Source organism: Cordyceps fumosorosea (assembly GCF_001636725.1).
Source record: "Cordyceps fumosorosea ARSEF 2679 chromosome Unknown scaffold_1, whole genome shotgun sequence".
In the NCBI taxonomy this organism is placed as follows: Eukaryota; Fungi; Ascomycota; class Sordariomycetes; order Hypocreales; family Cordycipitaceae; genus Cordyceps; species Cordyceps fumosorosea.
Window position 1 is genome coordinate 3,333,289 of NW_017387301.1, and position 14,850 is coordinate 3,348,138.

Genomic DNA, 14,850 nt, shown 5'->3' on the forward strand with positions numbered 1-14,850 from the left:
AAGAATTGCCAGCACAGTACAAGCACCTTGTTATTGTCAGGAGCCTTGAGTGTGCGGGAGGCGGCAAGACGACGGTAATTGACTTTCAGAGATGACATGGTTTATAACTACAAGTAGTCTTAAAGCAACTAGAGTTCTCGATAGCCACCAGAGCCACCCAGCACGAGACACACCACCGTCGCTCTCTAGATCAATCCTCACAAAATAAGAGAAACCCTCCTCCCGTCCGCCTAGTTCTTCCCAAATACCCTGCGCTCCATGTTCACCGCCTGCATCAGCGCCCCAAACTGCTCCCCCAACTCCTTCACCACTGCGCCCACGTCCGGCGCCCTTGGCTCGACCCTCCTCCGGGCCGCCGCGATCTCGCCGCCCGCCAGGCCCGTCTTGCCGAGCGTCGCCAGGTGGCGCACCTCCGCTCCGCGCCGCGGCTTCCCTCCCGTGCCGCCGTCGGGCGTGATCAGCGTATCGTCCAGGATGTCCTGCCAGCGCGCCAGGTACACGCCGGGACCCCAGCATTCCCCGCCACCGGAGCTGTTGCCGGCGGCCAGCTGGGCCAGGCGCGCGTCGGAGCCCTCCTTGAGCGCCGCCAGGTACTCTGCGTGCTCGTCCACCGCGGCCAGCACCGCCGTCCGAGCCTCCCCGCTCAGCCCGGCGACCAGCCCGTCGAGCGCCTCATCCATCGCGCTCCTCGTCCCGTCGTCGCCGCCGGCCATCTCCTGCCGGAAGCGCGCGATCGAGGCGTTGCTCCACGCGCGCAGGTCGCGCCACACGTCCGGGCAATTCTTCGCCACCGCATGCACGAACCGGTGCAGCAGCGGCTTGTGGTCGTTGAGCAGCTTGACGTAGTCCTCCACTGTCACCGTCGGCGCGCCACCACCACCGTTGGCGGGCGTGCTGACGCGGATGAACTGGGTGATAAACTCCTGCAGGTCCGTAAGGTGCGCGCCGAGGTCGACGCGCTCGTGGACGGCGCGGATCACCGGGTTGTACGCCGCGACGGCCTCCTTGATGGCCTTGGTGAAGAGGTCCGGCGGGTGCCGGCAGAGCGCGCCCGTGATGGCCTCGCGGTCGCGCATCGACAGTAGCGCCGAGTAGTACTCCAAGACCCTGCCGTGCTGCGCCTCGCTCAGGCCCTCCGCCTCGCCGCGCGCCCTCAGAATCGCCACGACGATCGACTCCCGCGCCTCCACGCTCGCCCTCCTCACCGCCGCCTGCTGCGTCTTGTCGCTCGCCACGTGCTCCCGAATCGCCGCCCTCACCGCCTCGCTCAACCCTCCCGCATCCTCATCGTCACCCGCCTTGTCCACGCGCTGCACGGCCTTCTTAAACTCGCCGGCGTCGCGGGACAGCACCAGCGAGATGATGTTCTGCAGCAGGTTCATGCCGTCGTCGTCGCTCTGCGTGACGCCCAGCCAGTTGGTCAGCCCCGTGACGCTCAGCTTGGCCAGCAGCAGCCGCATCATACCGCTAATCATGGTCGCCGCGTTGCCCACGCGCAGCGTCTGCTTGATCACCCGGTACGGCACCAGCCCGTGCACCCCGTCCAGCAGCTTCAGCAGGTACGGCCCGTCCGGGCTCAGCACGAATACGTGGTGCAGCAGCGCCGCCAGGTGCAGCACCACGTAGCTGCTCGCCGCGTCTACCGCTGCCGAGTGCGCCTCCAGCTGGTCCGTCTTGGCGAGGTAGTCGAACATGGCGTCCACTAGATCCCCGTACACCAACCCGTCCAGGACATCTTCCCACGCGCGGGCGAGCTCCCGGCCGGAGCGCGTGTCGTACGTGTTCCTCTTCAGCTCCTCCTCCGTCGGCTTCACGCCGCCGCGCCGCGCCACGCCACCGAGGAAACCCCGCGCGATCATCTCAATCACCGACCCGGACCCCGAGGCCAGCGTCTTGCGCGCGCCCATCGCGCCCTTGTCGTAGCTCTCCGATAGGTCCGCGTCGGCGAGGCGGCTCAGCAGGCCCTGCACGCGCACCGCCCAAAAGTCGCGCGGCAGCGCCTTGACGGCCGGCAGGCGCATCACAAACGTCGACGTGAGCAGCTGCATGACCGGCAAAGCCGACGGCGCGTTGTCGGCGTCGTCCAGGACGCACTCGTCACCACCACCCTCCGCGTCGCTGCCGGCGGAGGAGGAGGACGGGGGCTCCGCCGCCACCGAGGACGGGGTATAGACCCGCGGCGAGTCGGGCGCCGAGGGTGTCGGCGTCGCCCCGGCGCTGCTGTCCGAGGACCGTCCCCAGAGGCTAAGCGCGAAGCCCGTCAGCCCGCCCCCGCTGCTGGTCGGAGCCGGGGCGGCAATGTCCTGGCGGGCCGCGGCCGCGGCTACGCGGGCTTGCTGCTCTTTGGTGCGGAAGGGGAAACCGTGGGTGAGAACGGCATCGGTGGACTTGAAGGCCTCAATCTCAGAGTAGGTTTCATGGTGGGTGAGGATGTCAAAGAGGGCATGCGTTTGCTTTGGCGTCAGGAGCTGTGACTGAGACATGGCGTCGCCAACGTGATGGGCTTTAATTCGTAGATATCCTCGTTTTCAGAAAAATTGACTATCGTATCCCAATGATGGCGGAATCCGAAAGATGATTGCCCTGAGTACTCTGTCGCATGCAACTGAGGGCCCGTGTTTGAGCCGTCAAGAAGAGGATAAGGGGCAGTGCTTGTTTCTGGTTCATCAATGTCTCAGAACGATACCGTGTCTCTTCAGTGTTGACTTGATTGTAGTAGATAGAAAGCAGACCATGTAGCGTTCGTGCACTTCGTGATGAATGATGAAAGATGGATGGATGTGTTTGGTGTGTGAATGTGGCGCGTGCAGAGAGAAGCGATCATGGGCGGGCGATCAAGATGTTTGAGCAAGATCCCCACCCCTCTAAATACCCCAAGTCAGGGCTGGATTTAAACGCCATGATCCCCCGCACTTTGGGACTGGCGTAATTGCAACTATACCTCGGTATGTGTTTATTTAATAGTAGAGGAAGCCGGTGCCTGCCCTGTCTTTGACGACCGAGTTGCGAAGGGAAGGGTTGTAATGGCCGTGCCTTGGCCTCCACCAGGGCTTGCTCCCAGGCCTTGCTCTACCTACAAGTACATATGTATCTACCAAGCATCTAATAAAACAGTCTTGAATGATCATCAAAAGTAGTGCCTCCCTGCTTTCAATCTACTTTTACCTAATTACTGTTCTTACCATTTCAGAAGCTCTTTTACATATTCTAGTAGCTGTCGCGGTGCTGAAACTCAGGACGTCACTTGCTTACGTGCTGTCACTGATAGATAACTAGTGTCTAAGGATCACCTCCCCGCACTTTTAGAAGACGCTACGTACACCTTATGCCTCGGTCTAGCAGTGACCATTCTTTGGCTTACGTCGACATCGAAACTGTTCTTGTCTCATCATTTCGTTCATCTCACATTTGAAGCTGCGCGTACAATAAAATACAATTCGTGTCATTAATATTCAAAAAACTAGTACAATAAGAAAACTGTCAAGGAAGGCCGGCCTCGAGCCGTGTGTGGTAACTAGCTTGTGGTGCGACGCTGTAAACAACAGTAAACAGCAAAACACTCAAAAATAGACACACCATGGGTATATAATTCGCATCGACTCAAACACTTTTCGCACCGTATTTTGTCTTGTTTCGTAGCATCCCCCTCTCTACTTGCCAAGTAGCAACTTAGTTGAGGGGGACAGGGTTCGTGGCGTCGAGAGCCGGGGCAGTCGTCTTCTTGAGACCACTGCCATTAGCAATGCCATTACCAGCATGGAGGCCGGTGCCATTAGCATGGAGGCCGGTGCCAGTGCTGTAAAGGCCGTCACCGTTGCCCTGCAGGCCTTTACCGGTACCCTGCAGGCCGTTACCAGTCGCAACTCCATTTCCAGTCGCACCAAGACCGTTTCCGTTGGCGGTATTGGCTGCACCGCGAGCTTTGTTAACGATCTGAGGAGCACTGGGAATGTCCGTGCTCTTGCTGGCCTTACCGATGGAGAAGACGGGGCTCTCCCACTTCTCGCCCTTCAGGGCAAGCTCCTTGTACTCGGTAGCCTTGGAGCTGACGCCACCAGGGAGCTTGAGGGCAGGGAAGATGCTCTCGTCATCCGTCATGGTAATGTTGATCTTCTTGTTGTCCTCCTTCTTGTCCTTCTTCAGCTTCTCCTTCTCCTGCTTATTCTTGAGCGCACGCTGCTGGCTTGCGTCATAGAAGCGCTTGAAGAAGCTGGTCTTCTTGCCATCCTCACCTGGGGTCTCGCCCGCGGCCTCGGCCTCCTTCTTGATCTCGTACAGAGTGCGGTCAAACTCGTTGCACTGGTCCTTGATGGCCTTCTCTACAGCCTTCTGCAGAGCAGGGCGGAGGGCGCGGAGCAGGATAGGCTTGAAAATGGCAAAGAGGCCCTTGAACTTGGACTTCTTGAGCTTGACGTTCAGGCTCTTGAAGTCGACGTCAACCTTCTCGACTTTGAAGAAGTTCTGGCTGTCCTTCTTATCGGCAGTGGAGACCTTCATGCGGAAAGAGAAGCCTTCGCCGGGCAGCAGGATGTCGGCGACACCAGTGTCGGTGATCTTGAGGAAGCCAGTCTTGCGCTTAATGTGGTAGCTGACATCGCGCAGGTCCATCTGGATACCTGAGACCTTGAGGTCAATCATGTTCTGGTGGCGGTTGGCAATGTTCCTGCGACCCCACTTCCAGTTGTTGTTGGAGACAAGCTCAGCAACGTTGGGCATGAAGTTGTCGCTCTCAAGAATGAGGTTCTCAATGACGGCGTCGAATCCAGGATCAGAGTACTCGATGCGAGGAATGGGGATGTAGGCAATGTCGCGGAGGATAGAGGGCAGGATAACATCAAAGAGATCCTTGACGAGGTGAGGCTTAAACTCGGACTTGCCATCGGCATTGCTGCCAAGGTCCTTGAAGAGCTTCTGGACCGCAAGACCGAACTGCTTGTTCTGAGGGTCTTTGTCAAACTGGTCGCCCACAAACTTGATCTCGTCAATTACATTGTCCGTATGAGACTTGTACTTCTCGCGAAGGAGGTAACGACCCTGCTGGTAAAGGACATCCCAGTCCCTGGTGGACTGCTCCTCTAGGACGTAGCCTTGCTCAAGAAGAAGGCGGTTGATGTAGCGATCCATGTTCTTGAACCAAAACTTCAGCTCGTCGTCCTTCTGGGCATCATCGTAGATCTGGCCGATGGACTTCCAGAGGTTGGAGGTCGAGGTGCCGTTGGCAAAGCGCTCGATCAGGGTGCGGAGATCAGCCTCGGCGGCAGCGAAACCGCTGCGAGCCTGGTTAAGAGAGCCACTAGACTCCTTACCATACGAGCGGCCGTGCTCGCCATAGGTACGGGCAAGGCGCAGGAGGCTCTGGATGGCTTGAGAGTAATCGGTGTGTTGCTGGCACTCAATAACCATCTTCTTGAGGCGGAAGATGATCTGATCCTTGCGCTCGGCGGGCATCTTCTTGTTGAAGTACTCCTTCGCCTTGCGGCGTTGTTCTTCCTTCTTCTGTCTGAGGTTCTCCTGGGTCTCGGGGTCGATGTTCTTGTCGAGCTTCTGCTGCAGAGTAGACCTGGCGGCATCGTGACCAGCAGCGAGGTTGGCGTCTCTGCCATCACCGGAGGCGGGGGCACCAGCAGCCCTGGCGCTGTCGGCAACGTCCTGCGCATCCTTCTTGGCATTGCCCTTGTAGAGACCCTGAGCCTGCTTCTTGAGATCATCCTTGTTGAACTTGGGAGCTTCGTGCCAGGTGTTATCCTCAGCAGCATGGTCAATCTGAGCGAGGTCGTCGTCCGAGGGGCGGAGGCGGCCGGCGGCGCTGCCAGCGGCATCACCAGCCATATCACGCAGAAGAATGGAGGAGTCCTTGAGGAGCTTGCGGAACTGGCCGTTGGTGATAAGCAGGGTTCCGAGGGTTCTCAGGCCCTGGAGAGCCTCCTCGCCATCCTTTTGGGCGGCGTCCTTGTTGATGGGAGCCTTGGGTCCCTGGACGGACTTGGCGTCGAACCGGGTAGTCTGCCAAATGAAGTCCTGGACGAGGTTGCCGTCGTTCTTGGAAAGAAGCAGGTTCTTGGCGAGTCTGACAACTTCACGGGTGTCCTCAACAAGCAGCTTACCGTCATCGGAAAGCTTGGTGGAGGGCTTGGAGAGAGCGTTGGACTGCAGGAAGCTGTTGAGGGCGACATCAATCTGATCATTCTGTGGAATTGGTTAGTGTTTGATGGCTTAGTTTGTGTGCAGGTAGGCGCTTACAGAGGGGACCTTGCCGGCTTTGAAGGCGCGGAAAATGCCGTAGATCTGGAGTTTGCGGTTGATATCCGCATCCTTCTCCTTGATGTTGGTAGGGCGGTTGACGTTGGCGGTAGCCATGATGGGCGGTAGTTCTAACTCGGGGCTTTTTTGGTGTTTTTGATGTTTAGTTGGTAGAGATTAGTCGGAAAGATATTTGGACCTAGTCAAAAGCGACGAAAAAGAGGTAGACGTTAAAATTAGAGGGAGGATTTCAATGGGTATCTTCTCCTTGGGTATCACAATCGAGGATTTGTATGGGTATTATGAGAAGAGGGTATACAGAAGACAATTTGATGAGGGGAGGAGAGGAGAGGAAGGCGAAGTGTAGCGAAACGGCAGTCGAGGGGGTGTTTATACCAGCTGGCGAGAGGGAGAGAACTGGGGGCTCAGGGAAAGCTTGCCGATGGTGACGTTGGCGGACAGCGTACGTCATAGCAATCGAAGTGGTACAACGCAGCCGCTGCATTGGGGCGGGAGGGAGGGGCTCGCGGGACACTAGACAAGGTAGGGAAGTAAGTAGAGAGAAAATGAAATAAAAGAAAAGTCTCGATCTGGCATTGTCAATGATGAACCTTGAAACCAGGAACGCATTCATCAGGCCAGGATGGATGCAGGGATGGATGGGGGTGGGTAAAGAACACGGAAGAGAACTCAAGAGCGGGATACACTGTACCGAGAGGGGGTGTGTGGCTAGTGCGATGGGTGGCTGGCCCACGTCAAGCCACATCATCGCCAGTAGGGAGGTACAGAGGTAACTAGTGAACTACGAAGATGTAGGTGCTATTAGCAAAAATAAGTTATTCTTACGCACTTTTTGGCAGGCGATTGAATTCAAGGCCGGGAAATTGACAGTGGGTCAGTTGCGAGGAGTCGAAGATCTTGGTGCAGCGGATGGAGCTGCCACAGTAGCGAGCGAATGCTGGCCGACGAGAGCGGCCGACAAGAGCGGCCGACGAGAACGGCCGACGAGAGCGGCAGACGAGAGCGGCCGACGAGAGCGGCAGAAGAGAGCAGCCCAATTCGCAGCAGTTTTTAGTTGCAATTTTGTCCAATTCTTCTTTTAATCACCTTGTATGGAACATTGATCACGGTTGTATTAGCTTTATTCCTTCGTTTACAGCCAGATTGCTGGTCGTTGCTCAGGAAAGTCATCACCATTGCCTGGGTGATGCTAACCCCACATTGCTCGGAAGCGAGCAATGGGTCGCTGAGCATCAATCAGGAGCCATCCCATCCATCCAGCCCAAACTGAGTTTTTTGCTTGAGACTATTTCCTCGCCGAAACTACCTAATAATGTACCCACTCGCCTGTTTGCCGTGCTTGGCAAGCTGTCCTCGACCTCGAAGCACCCTGCTACTTACAGCGAAGGTGCCCCCATGAGCCAATTGCCTCATGCCGAGTGTAATCGCCCATTTTCAAAATGAATTCATAAAAATATTGCTTGTAAGATCCCACCTACTATTCTTCCATTCGATGAGGTAGATGCAGCCGTTGCATGCCGTTGCATAAAAAGTCATGACGTCAATGGGGTTCCAGACCAGCACACACTAGCCACACCCAGTTTGTGCTCACAATGCAAGCTGAGACTTCTCCGCAAGAAAAAAAACTAGTATGTACCTCGCTCACCTCCTTCGCCGCCCAATTTAAGTAACAAAAACCAGCGAACACTAGTTTTTCTGTTTGAACCATCCATACTGGCTAACAAAGAATTAATAAACATCCCCCCGACTGATGCGCAAGCTGCACCAAGCAATCCCCTGCTAGGTCCGCCAGAAGCTTGTTTTAGGTGTGGCGGTGCATTTCCTTGACAGCTCCACCCATCGAAACAAGTGCGTGCTACTGAGCCAAGTGTTACATGCACACCCTGATCTTGGGGCACCAAAACATCATCGAATGGTCAACCTCCTTCCGTCAATTTTTGCGCCATCCCCTTCCTGCATCCCTTCCTTGGTACCACGCGGTTGCCTCCTCCCATCCTTGCGCCCTTCAACATGCAAATATATCGACTCGCGTTGTGCACCGCCACTATTAAGTTTACCCATTTAATTTCGCCATTACAGCAACCTCCATCTATGTCGTGTCCACCGTCCAGCTCATGGTGCATCAACATCATGCATGTGAAGACGCCTCCGGCCCACCACACTTCAGCACGACAGGGGATGGAGCACACACGACCAGCCCATGGCCAGCTACTGGTAGGTAACAACGGGCTGGAGAGCACAAGCCTTCCAATATTCTGCATCAGCCTGCAGCGGCAGTGTTCAACCTCTATCCTGCTCATTCATTCTCTGGCAATTCTTCTCTCTCAACTAGAGCCTCTTCCCTCATTACTCGGTCATTGCGAATTGCTTTATTAGCGACAAGAGCCGTCGGGCTCGAAATCCACAATTCGTCCCACTGATCTGTTTTCGACTGTGATAATCAATCCCCAGTGAATCACCATCACGATCACCTCGCCAACATCCCCAGCCATTCCCATTGCCTTCTCCTGCTTCGCAATCCCCATTTAATAATAGCTTTCCAGCTCTTCTGACTCCATGCAGTCTGGCTCACCTGCAAAGCTCACCATGACCAAGTAGCACCTAAGCAAGCACGCGACGCTGCAGAGGTTGGCCATCAGGCACCGAACACGGGAAGAGAAGCTCCCTTTCCCCTGGGAAACTCGTGCGTCCACCAGGAGATCTTCTTTTCACCCTAGCATCAGAAAAAGCAGCCGAATTCAGCTGGCTGCCTTTCCAGCTCCCACACGCCCCCTCCGCGATAGCTGGCGATCTTGCTGCTCATCGACCAACCACGGACCTGCTAACTAGCTGTGGCGCACCAAACCCATCTCAGCCACAGGCGCCGCAACCAGGTTTTGCAGTGCTGATGCCACTATGATGCTTGCACTCGCCAACGGCTTTTTTTGAGTTTTGTGACGTAGCCATCACGACAAGATCGCGTAGCCATAAGCGATTGCAAAAAGCGAGTTTTTCTCCTCTTGCTTGCCTCCAGAACTTGGTCGGATTTTTTGATTGAGTTCCGGCTTTCAGGGGCGGTGTTCGTGGCAGTTCTTTCGCAAGCATCCAGGGTAGCACCATCAACGTCAAGGAGCATGATTGTGTCTTGCTCTCCTCCTCCCTTGTAGTCTTTTAGTAGTTTTGGCCCATCCGCTTAGAGCTCCATATCACCATTGAATGTAGATTGCCTGGCTGATTGCACTACCTACCGCCATTAACAATTTCTGGTCTTGCTAGATCGCAGTCTTGGCGGCATGATCAATCCGTTCAATCCATATACTTTTGCGTCTCCCCATCTGGCTTTGCCGAATTGTACGATGAATTGAATTCGCCCGGCTTCTTCGTCTACTCCACACCGGCTTTTTGTTGGCGAAGATCGCTGGATAGACGCATTTGACAACTTATACTTAACTATTAGCGTAATGTATATCAGACGGCCGCACCATCATGCTCAACTAGAACAAGCGCAGGGGCAAACACTTGATCAAACTCTTGCTAGCAGCAACATTGACAGATTTAATCTATTTAGTTCCTTTCATCTGCTAACTCATGGGGCTGGAACAGAGGTGCCACCCCGAAAATGCAGCATGGCTGCGAGGATGATGTTGTCGTAAAACTTTCCCACCGGTTCCCAGGTCTATAATTCATAAAAATACGCTCATGTCCTATTGTGATCCCCCAAGTCATTGAAGAGCGATGCCTTGACACCCGCCGCCAGCAACCCCGCCCTTTCCTTGGCCGCAATCATGCTCGCCTCGCTCGACAGCTTCTGCATCGCCGCGTCGGTCGCCTTGGACCCCGTGATCGTCCCGCCCATGCCCATCAGCTGCGCGCCCCGGGTCCTTCTAACACCCGCAGTCGCCTCCCTGATCTTGGACGCGAGGTCCAGCATCTGCTTGTTCGCGAAGTCGCGGTTCGCCAGCAGGGGGTTCTGGCTCAGCGTCTGCACCCAGTACTTGTGCCACAGCAGCTCCAGCAGGTGCGCGTCCAGCGAGCTCTTGAAGTGCGACACCTCCAGGCTGTAGTACCGGCTCGCGTGCGTGCCGAACTCGGCGGCCTTGTCCAGCGGTACCGCCTCGAAGCCGTCCGCGCCCGTAGCGTTGGCGGTACCGCTGGCGCCGTCGTCGCCGGCCTTGTAGGACTCTGGGTAGGTGCGGAACGCCCCGATATCGACCTTGCCGGCGCTGATGGTGCGGTCGGGGTCGACGACGACGGCGAGGAACGGGTCCTGGAACTGCTGCTGTAGGGCCTCGGTATCGACGTCGATACCGCTCAGCCAGCATCCGTACCCGGGATGACTGTGGTACCACCCCACGACGTTTTCTTGACGGCCCTGGGCGCGGCAGAGATCCAGGTACTCGACAATGTATTCGTTCGCTTCGTCCTGGGCGTTGACGCGAGTCTCGGTGCCCTCGACAGGTAGTCGGAACGCGTCGGTGATGACAAACGTGTCGCCTTCGGTGTAGCCTTGCATCAGACCCATGACTTCGAGATTGCCTCCCGAGCGCGCATGCATAGTCATTTTGATGAGGGCCACGGCGCTGATGCGGACGTGCTTGAAATAGTTGGGGTCAGCCACCCACGGCCGCGATGCTTGCGCCGCCTTTTGTGCTTGTGCATCGTATTGGTACAGGGCATCTCTCTTCGGGTCGATGAGTTTTACATTGTTATCGAGTTCTATGTCTGGTTAGTATTTGAAATACAGCTCCGTGCATGTGCCGTCTTACCCCATGATTTGAGAGCCGTGATCTCGTCCATCCTGACTGCAGTTGCCGTCAAGACGGAGGACAATGTGGAAGGTGAGTTGGTGGAGTTGGTGGAAGCGCTGCCCCGCACTAGCTTGGCTGCCTATTGTATGTATGTATGTATGTACCTACAGTAGGTAGCTTACATAGTACATAGTTACATGGTTCGTATGTAGATATGCAGGATATTCTCCAGAGACGCCAGGTCACTTTAATACCCGAAAAACGGACGGACTCTTTTCTAAAGCGCAATGGTATCGTGATGAATTAAATATAAATGGAAAAGGGGAGTTTTAACTCGTGCTGGTATTGGCTATTGGCGCAGTGCTCTCTGATGTTCCTGGTTTTCACGTCAGGGCATCGTCTCCAAATCTGGTGGCCAAGTCCAACCACGGTCAAACACCCTTCCCCATTCGTTGATAAAGCGCAATAAAGTTTCTGCGTTCATCGATATTGCAAACATGCCGTATGGTTGCCCGTTCTGTTCCCAGTTGGCCAACGGTACCGTCGCGCAGGGCCATCCTGCGACCGCGGCATAATTGACGAGGGCGCTTTCGGATGGCGAGAGGACAATGTCGCAATTTCCGTAGGGTCGCATAAATCTTCCAATCCCACTGAAAGTAGCTTGATTTCGGAGATTAGATGCAATTTCTTGAAGCCGCGCGGGATTCGTCGTCCTCCTGGAAGCGAAAAAAAGTTCCATCTGCGTCTGGTATCCTATGGCATGTGAGTATACCGTCCCCCTTTAAATCTCTGAAACGGGCAATTCGGAAAGTAGCATACGGTGTGTACTTGTCTCTCCGCTGTCGTTGGCCTCATTCCATCTCATGACACCCTTTAAATCTTTGATGGAGGTGTCTTGGAAGCATCGGATGAAATCCCTTATTCTGCTGCTGAATTCGCCATCTGCCGAGGACAAGAATCAGAGAACTAAACCACTCAATGATATCTATGTTAAACTACTTACAAGACGTACTGACCAGACCATGCCCCTGATACTTAATCTCATCAGAAGGGGTCACTGCGGGAAGTGGATAGATGACATCTGCGCCGTGATGTCGCATTAGTGAGACCGCATCCTCGTATTCCTTAATCTAAGATGACAAGTGTTAGATGAAAGCTCTGAACTTTATACAGATCTCCACGGTTCACTCACAACTCGCGCGCCTCCCCACTTTCCAATAAGGCTTTCGTCCACGCCGCATGTGGTTGCGACAACACCAACAGAGAGGCCGCGAAATTCTTGCTGCAAATCCCCCATTCTCGACCGAAGGACTGCGCCGAGACCATCATTTTGCTGCAATATCTCTACCAAAGCAAGGATATCTGCCGGATGTCTCGCGATTGGCCCAATACAGTCAAAACTCTGGCTGATGGTGAAGACGCCCTCCATAGGTACTGTGTTGTGCGGGCATTTATAGGCGTACACACCACAGAGACTCGCCGGATACACCAACCCGCCGCAAGTCTCGCTCCCGATGGCCAGAGGAGCAAAGCCAGCTGCCACTGCTACGGCAGAACCGGATGAGGAGCCTGAGGTGATAGGCTGATCTTCCTCAGCCAGATCTCCTCGTCTGTAAGGAGAGTTTGTTTGCCCCCCGATGCCGCTATAGCCAGGTTTCATAAACGGCGACCTCATACCACAGAGCTCCGTCATGTTGGACTTGCCTAGTATAATCATGCCTGCGTCCTGCAGCAGTTCTACCAACGGTGCGTTGCGCCTCGCTGTCATGTTTGCGAAGACCGCAGAACCCACTGTAGTTGGCATGCCCATTTCGGGCTCTGTGACAACCACATCTTTCAGAATGATGGGGATTCCATAGAGGCTACTTCGAAGGGCGGTGGGATGCGCAAGACGCTGATTGTCAAGAAAGATGGCATCGTCGAGAATTTGCGACTCCGGTCGGATGCTCAGGAGACAGTTAAGACGACCGTTGTATCGATGGATGCGAGCCAAACAGGACTGTACCAGACTGACACTGGTGATCTCGCCTGAAATGAGCCTCTCTTGCAGCGTCGTGGCAGGCAGCAGATGAAGATCATGATCCATTGGACGAAATCGTACGAGGTTCAGGGTCGTCTCGGTGTTGATGCTTTTACTCAGGCCGAGCATCTGAAGAGGTAGTGCTTAGCCTGTTCCTTCCTCTCTGAGGGCCTTCCTTCCACGGCAGCATGCCCCGGCCAGAAGGTTTGTTTGGCGCTCGGCGGAATGCATGAAAAAAGGGAAGCTGACTACAAACAAGTAGCAAGCGGAGAGGACGTTGGAGGACGAAAGTGGCAGAAAGGAGAAAAAAACAAGCAGGGAAATCACAAGGCGTCGGCGCCTCAAAGACAGTGGTCAAATATATGCCGGACTAAAATGGGCAGTCCATCAGCGCACTGAATCAATCCAGATCGGATATTAAGCCTTCAGTTGAGCCACTCATGCTCGACAATACACGAGACAAGTAGACTGTGCTTTCTACCAACATCTTGCAGCGCCCCTGGCCTGCAGACCTCTATTCCACCGCCCTCTTCACCACATGGCTTTGATTGGATGCTCTAGGTCTTCGGTTACTGGGATAAACGAAGAGTCCCCCCCCTCTTCTCGGAGCCTTCTCTGCTTGGATTGGCGCGGCGCCGGGGGGGCATTGTATCATGCACTCGGGCTAAATTACTAAGGATTTCGGGGCTCGGAAGATGCCATATTAACGTTTTGATGAGACGATGGTTCCTTTCCGCATGCGGCCAAATTGTTAAACGTGGTGCAGGCGTTCTGATACAAATATGCTTGGACTCCGGTTCTCGTAACGGGTAGATGGTGTTGGACCTCCTGCTACCGCTCTGGCAACGAACAGGCGATCGGACTTGAGCCTGGCATGAAGCCGACGAGAAATTGCCATCCGAATACTATGGTTGACCTAATTGTCAATCAAGGCCTAGGTTCGTGTCGTTGAAATTGAAGCTGCTGCGGATGTTGAAACCCCGTACATGCACGGTGTGCCTTGATCACCAAAGAGCAAAGGGACGATGCCACAGAGGGACGTGCTACAGCAGCAATGACGTCGGCATATGAATTTTGAGGCTGAGTTGACAGGGCTTCTATGGCTTGCTGCTGTAGTCGAATACGCCCGTGCCATTATCATGGACAGAAGCCTGATATTCATTGCTCGTCTGCTCGTCCAATCAATCGTCAGCTAGCCCAAGTTCGACTGACTGAGAGTCCAATAGTTCCACCATATCAGACAAGGTGTGGCGTAAAGAATGATGGCAGATTTGAAATCAAAGACGTAAGAAAGAAAGGAAAAAAAATCACGCTTGTTGAGGGACGGTAATTAGTACAAAATACTGAGAGTGGTGTGGTTGGACTCAGGCATGGCGCTGCACGAAGTGCCTCGTTGTACTGATGATGCTGAGACTGGCCAATCATGGAGCAGCAGCGCGACAATAATCTCTACTCAAACACGGGGCAAGGCTAATATTTAGGATACTTGAAAAAGAAGTGTGTACTATTTTCTGACAACTAGTCTGTAGGTAAGAAAAAGAAAAGCGGAAGATTGGTATCATTGGATGCTAGACCGCCAGTTTCGCAACCGCGGCGGGATTGGGACTTCAAGGCTCCGGACGTGGGGAGAAAAAAAATAGCAACCAGAAAAAAACGAGACTAAAAAGCTAACGCCGAGGCAATGTTGGTCATGAAAATGCTAATGATCCATAAAGGTAGAGATGCTTGAAAATTGGATATGGGTGGGCGTGTCGTTCATCGGTGACCCTTTGTACAGAGTGATTAGGGTTTTGCTTCGTTTCAAGCGGGCCCTTGGTGTGCGCATGTAAGCGCAAGTTCGGT

General features: G+C 54.6%; 3 protein-coding genes across 3 annotated transcripts; all 3 read right to left on the bottom strand.

The window, feature by feature from the left end:
- Positions 1 to 230: 230 nt before the first annotated feature.
- ISF_01070 (hypothetical protein) lies at positions 231 to 2,483 on the bottom strand (the record flags this gene model as incomplete). The annotated part of the gene is made up of 1 exon (XM_018844677.1): positions 231 to 2,483. One exon carries the CDS (start codon positions 2,481 to 2,483, stop codon positions 231 to 233), a length of 2,253 nt encoding a protein of 750 aa, XP_018709127.1.
- Positions 2,484 to 3,669: 1,186 nt separating this feature from the next.
- On the bottom strand, positions 3,670 to 6,357 carry ISF_01071 (hypothetical protein; the record flags this gene model as incomplete). Its single annotated transcript, XM_018844678.1, has 2 exons — positions 3,670 to 6,186; positions 6,241 to 6,357. The coding sequence occupies 2 exons, from the start codon at positions 6,355 to 6,357 to the stop codon at positions 3,670 to 3,672; spliced, it is 2,634 nt and encodes an 877-aa protein (XP_018709128.1).
- A 3,580-nt stretch (positions 6,358 to 9,937) lies between these two features.
- On the bottom strand, positions 9,938 to 11,037 carry ISF_01072 (COP9 signalosome complex subunit 5; the record flags this gene model as incomplete). Its single annotated transcript, XM_018844679.1, has 2 exons — positions 9,938 to 10,956; positions 11,007 to 11,037. 2 exons carry the CDS (start codon positions 11,035 to 11,037, stop codon positions 9,938 to 9,940), a joined length of 1,050 nt encoding a protein of 349 aa, XP_018709129.1.
- Between the last annotated feature and the right edge of the window lie 3,813 nt (positions 11,038 to 14,850).